At 42.0% G+C, this 4,134-nt stretch overlaps 1 protein-coding gene across 2 annotated transcripts in view; it reads left to right on the top strand.

Moving 5' to 3' along the window:
- The window catches only part of LOC109971379 (phospholipid phosphatase-related protein type 4-like), an 81,993-nt gene that overhangs the window by 30,314 nt on the left and 47,545 nt on the right, over positions 1-4,134 (top strand). For both annotated transcript variants that reach the window (XM_020619586.1, XM_020619585.1), the window contains exon 2: positions 1,912-2,097. In XM_020619586.1, coding sequence (XP_020475242.1) covers positions 1,912-2,097 — 186 coding nt within the window. The remainder of the gene's footprint in view (positions 1-1,911; positions 2,098-4,134) is intronic.

The raw sequence follows: 4,134 nt of genomic DNA, 5'->3' as shown, positions 1-4,134 counted from the left end.
GTGACAGCTCTTTGGATCTCATCTTGAGAGTTGACAGCAACAGATTCCAAATGCAAATAGCACACTTGAAATGAACTCTGGACCTTTTATCTGCTCATTGTAATTGGGATGAGGGAATAACACACACCTGGCCATGGAACAGCTGAGAAGCCAATTGTCCCATTACTTTTGGTCCCTTAACAAGTGGGAGGCACATATGCAAACTGTTGTAATTCCTACACCATTCACCTGATTTGGATGTAAATACCCTCAAATTAAAGCTGACAGTCTGCAGTTAAAGCACATCTTGTTCATTTCATTTCAAATCCATTGTGCCAAAAATGTTAGAATTGTGTCGATGTCCCAATATTTATGGACCTGACTGTATGTATACATATATGCCAGGTCCGCTCGGCGTGACCTGCCTCTCTTCCTCCTTTCATTCTCCCGCTCTCTCGATCTGCGGGATCGGCGCCTCAGCTGTGGTGCATTCAATTAGTGACTTGTTGGGTGAAGCGCACAGCTGAGGTGCATTCCATTGATTACCATCCATCCATCCATCCATTTTCCTCCGCTTATCTGGAACCGGGTCGCGAGGGCAGCAGTCTAAGCAAAGATGCCCAGACTTCCCTCTCTCCAGACACTTCCTCCAGCTCCTCCGGGGGAATGCTGAGGCGTTCCCAGGCCAGCCGAGAGACATAGTCCCTCCAGCGTGTCTTGGGTCTTCCCCGGGGCCTCATCCCGGTGGGACATGGCCAGAGGCCCCTCCATTGATTACCTCCCTTCCTTATTTAAACCTCTGGTAGATGCTCCATCGTCGCCAGAGCATTAAATGTGTGTGATTCTACGTTACATTAAGTTTCAACGCTGACAGTTTTTCTGTGCTGTTGATTCTTTTTGTTATGTTGATGCCGTGTTTCTTACGTGACTTAGATTTCAGCGCTTACAGTTTTCTGTGCTATTGATTCTTTTGTCCTCCTGGTTCCTGCCACTCACCTGTCTGCTTACTGGACCGTCCTGGTTTTCTCAGCTTCCACAGCTCAACCCTGGTTTGATCACTCATGGACTTTGTCTACTTATCTGTACATTTTTATAATAAAGACATGTATTTAGTAGCACCTGAGTCTGCACCTTGAGTCCTCCTTTCCTCCCTCTCTCTCACACCTCCTGGTGAGGGACAGCCCATCATAACTATATAAATATATAACTATATATATGTATACACACACACACACACACACACTGTTGGTGTAGCTTACTGTATATTAAGATAGGAGTAAGATATAAAAATGGGTTTCTGCGACAATCCGTGAGGTTATGCCAGGTGACGGTTAAGGGAAGCACAGGGGTGTACTGCTCCTTAGGTTCCCGACAGTGGCAACACAGCTCTACTGTCATTAGCGAGCACCAATTTGCAAATACACACTGTGGCGGTGGAGCAACATCAGAACCAGTCCATGAAGACCCAAACTTTAAATAATCATCATAGCTCCTCTATTTTCGCCCCAGACTCGGCCTCCTCGCTCACTGTCGGTACTACAAATTGATCCATTGTGCCCCACACATAGCCGAGCTGAGGTTTGACATTTACAGTTAGTTTTCCTGGTTAATTTTTTCCTCATGCTGTGCCTCTGAAGTCTGCTGGCGCCCCCCAGAGGAGGCACACCTCACACTTTGAAAGCTGCTGGTTTAGACTGATGTATCTCAACAAGTATTGGTTTGCTTTGTTGATAACCTGACAATTAGGTCAACAATTTTAGTTATCTTGTGAAATACTGGCACAAACTGTTGTCCCCAGATGAGTCCATGTCTTATTTTTAGCAGCACCATAAGGTTCACTTTTACTATTTTACTCTTTTTCCTGGATACAGTGCAGTATAGTTTGAACAGTCATCTCATTTCTTTTGTATTGTTCTTTATTCTTTATTGCAGCTCCCTATCCTGGCCTCCTCTGTTATCAGTCTTTACTTCTTGGAGCTGACAGATATTTTCCAACCAGTGCATTCTGGGTACAGTTGTAATGACCGCAGTCTGTCTCTGCCCTACATCCTGCCCAGACAGGAAGTCTGCCCACTGCCTCTGCTCTTCAGCTTGGCCTTTGCTGCCCCCACTGTCACTGTAAGTAAACCTCCACCTCTAATGCAGTAATGTTGAGGCCTACATGTGGTTGGTTTCGGGACTGTGATTATACATGTAGGGACTGACCCAGTGATTGTTTACACAAAGGTGGACTGGTCTTCTTAAAGCTTTTGGTATTAAGATGATTGATTCCTCCTGTGACTGACATATAGTAATAGTAAGTGCTGTTAGATGATTTTTACATTAAAATGAGTAACTGACAGTGGTCTCCTACATGTTACTAATTTAGAAACATACCCATAATGCTGTGGGAGTCTGACCATGCTGAGAGGAGCACAACTTTAAGTAGTTTCCATGCTACAGTAACATTTAATGAGAATGAACTCTCTACTTTAACCACGTTGACAAGAATTCTTTAAAACTAATGGCCCTTTGTTAAATGAAACCGCCTGGGGCCGCTCTCAGTAATGACTTTCTTTCTGTTTTCAATTCAGTTTAAAGGTGCTGTTGTGGTAGGAAACTGAAAAACACATTTTAACCATGAAAAAGGAGGCGACTGTGGTTCAGTGGGTAGAGCAGTTGTCTCCCAACTGTAAGGTTGGAGATTTGAATCATGGTGCCTGTGGTCCACATTTTGAAGTGTCCTTGGGCAAGACACTGAACCCCCAAGTTGCCCTTGATGATTAGAACCATCAGTGTGAATTGGGGCCGCAGGTAGCTGCCTCAGTTCTATACTGGAAACAAATTCCTTGTGTGTAACATACTTGGCCAAATAAAAGGTGATTTTATGATTATATGAAATGCTTCATTTTCCTTATTTAGAGTTTCCATAGTTTTTTAAAAACTGTGTAAAGAAATTCATCAGCCAACTAACAGCTTACTAGATTTTGAAGATATAGCATCTATAACAGCATTACTTTATCCACAGCAGTATCAGCATAGTGCAATACTGTACAGGTTACAATGAGAGCAGCATAATCACTGTCATCCCTGCCAACAGTGGCACAATTGCTGGGTTTTAAGGCTTGTCTTGATGTTTGAGAGTTTGAGATATAATAATAAATCAGCATTTAAGATACTGTGTGGGACATATTACAGTTGAAACTGTCCCATTGAGTGGACAACTAACTAATGGAATAACTGTTGTTAAATTATGTCAAATGTATTTTTGGCATCTTTCTGCTTCTCATCCAACAAAGTACATTGATTTATTATGTCTGCAGAAAGCTAATATGAGCTGATAAATCCAGCTGGACAATTGACTGGCTGGCCTTTTAGTATTCCTTTTTTTGTGTACTTTATGTTTGTAAACAGTGTCATAAGGCCATGGCAGTTTTTTTGTGTTTGGTCGAGGTTGCTACCACTTTAGCTGTGCTTTTAGGCTGATAAGCCAGTTTTAGACATTTTCTAACAACATCTAATATTTTCCAGTCCTCTTATATCCCTCATCTTGCATCCATACTGTCTAAACCATTTAAATTTTTTAAGATGTTGAACTGCTTTCAATTTAACATTAAAACGCTCTGTCTCTGTAGTTGGCACTTTGTGAACTCATCAGACAGTTAACTCGGGTATGGTGAAGAAGCTGGTGTATCAATAAAAGCAAAATGTGACAAAGTGCAAAAAGATTCAGAGAAATAATAAATTTAGAGAATAAATTCTGGTGTGCACAAAGTATGTAAGTTATTTGTCACTCAAGCTTTTAGTGAAAAGCTGAAACCATCATATCTACATGGGGCGATCAGGAAACTGTTGCTGTCCTCAAATGAATATATGAAACACACAGAGCTGCCATATTTCCATCACGTTTTCCATATGGTTTTTGTTTGAGGTTTGACTGGTCCACTTTTAATTAAATCATCTTGTTATGTCTTCTTCTCCTGCAGATGTTTAATAGCACTTGACTGGAAAATTAGCACCACCAGCTGTTTGTGCCCTACTCCTAGCATTCACCTAACAGTAGTAGATGGAGCACAATCTAGCCATAGGTGTTTCAAGCCAGTGACTTCTGTGTTGGTCCCAAGGCCGGATAAATAGAGAGTGTTGTGTCAGGAAGGGCATTCGACGTAAAATGTG

The sequence above is a fragment of the Monopterus albus genome, unplaced genomic scaffold (assembly GCF_001952655.1).
Source record: "Monopterus albus unplaced genomic scaffold, M_albus_1.0 scaffold223.1, whole genome shotgun sequence".
In the NCBI taxonomy this organism is placed as follows: Eukaryota; Metazoa; Chordata; class Actinopteri; order Synbranchiformes; family Synbranchidae; genus Monopterus; species Monopterus albus.
Note: the sequence above shows the minus strand (reverse complement) of the source record. Positions and strands in the feature narration are given on the sequence as shown.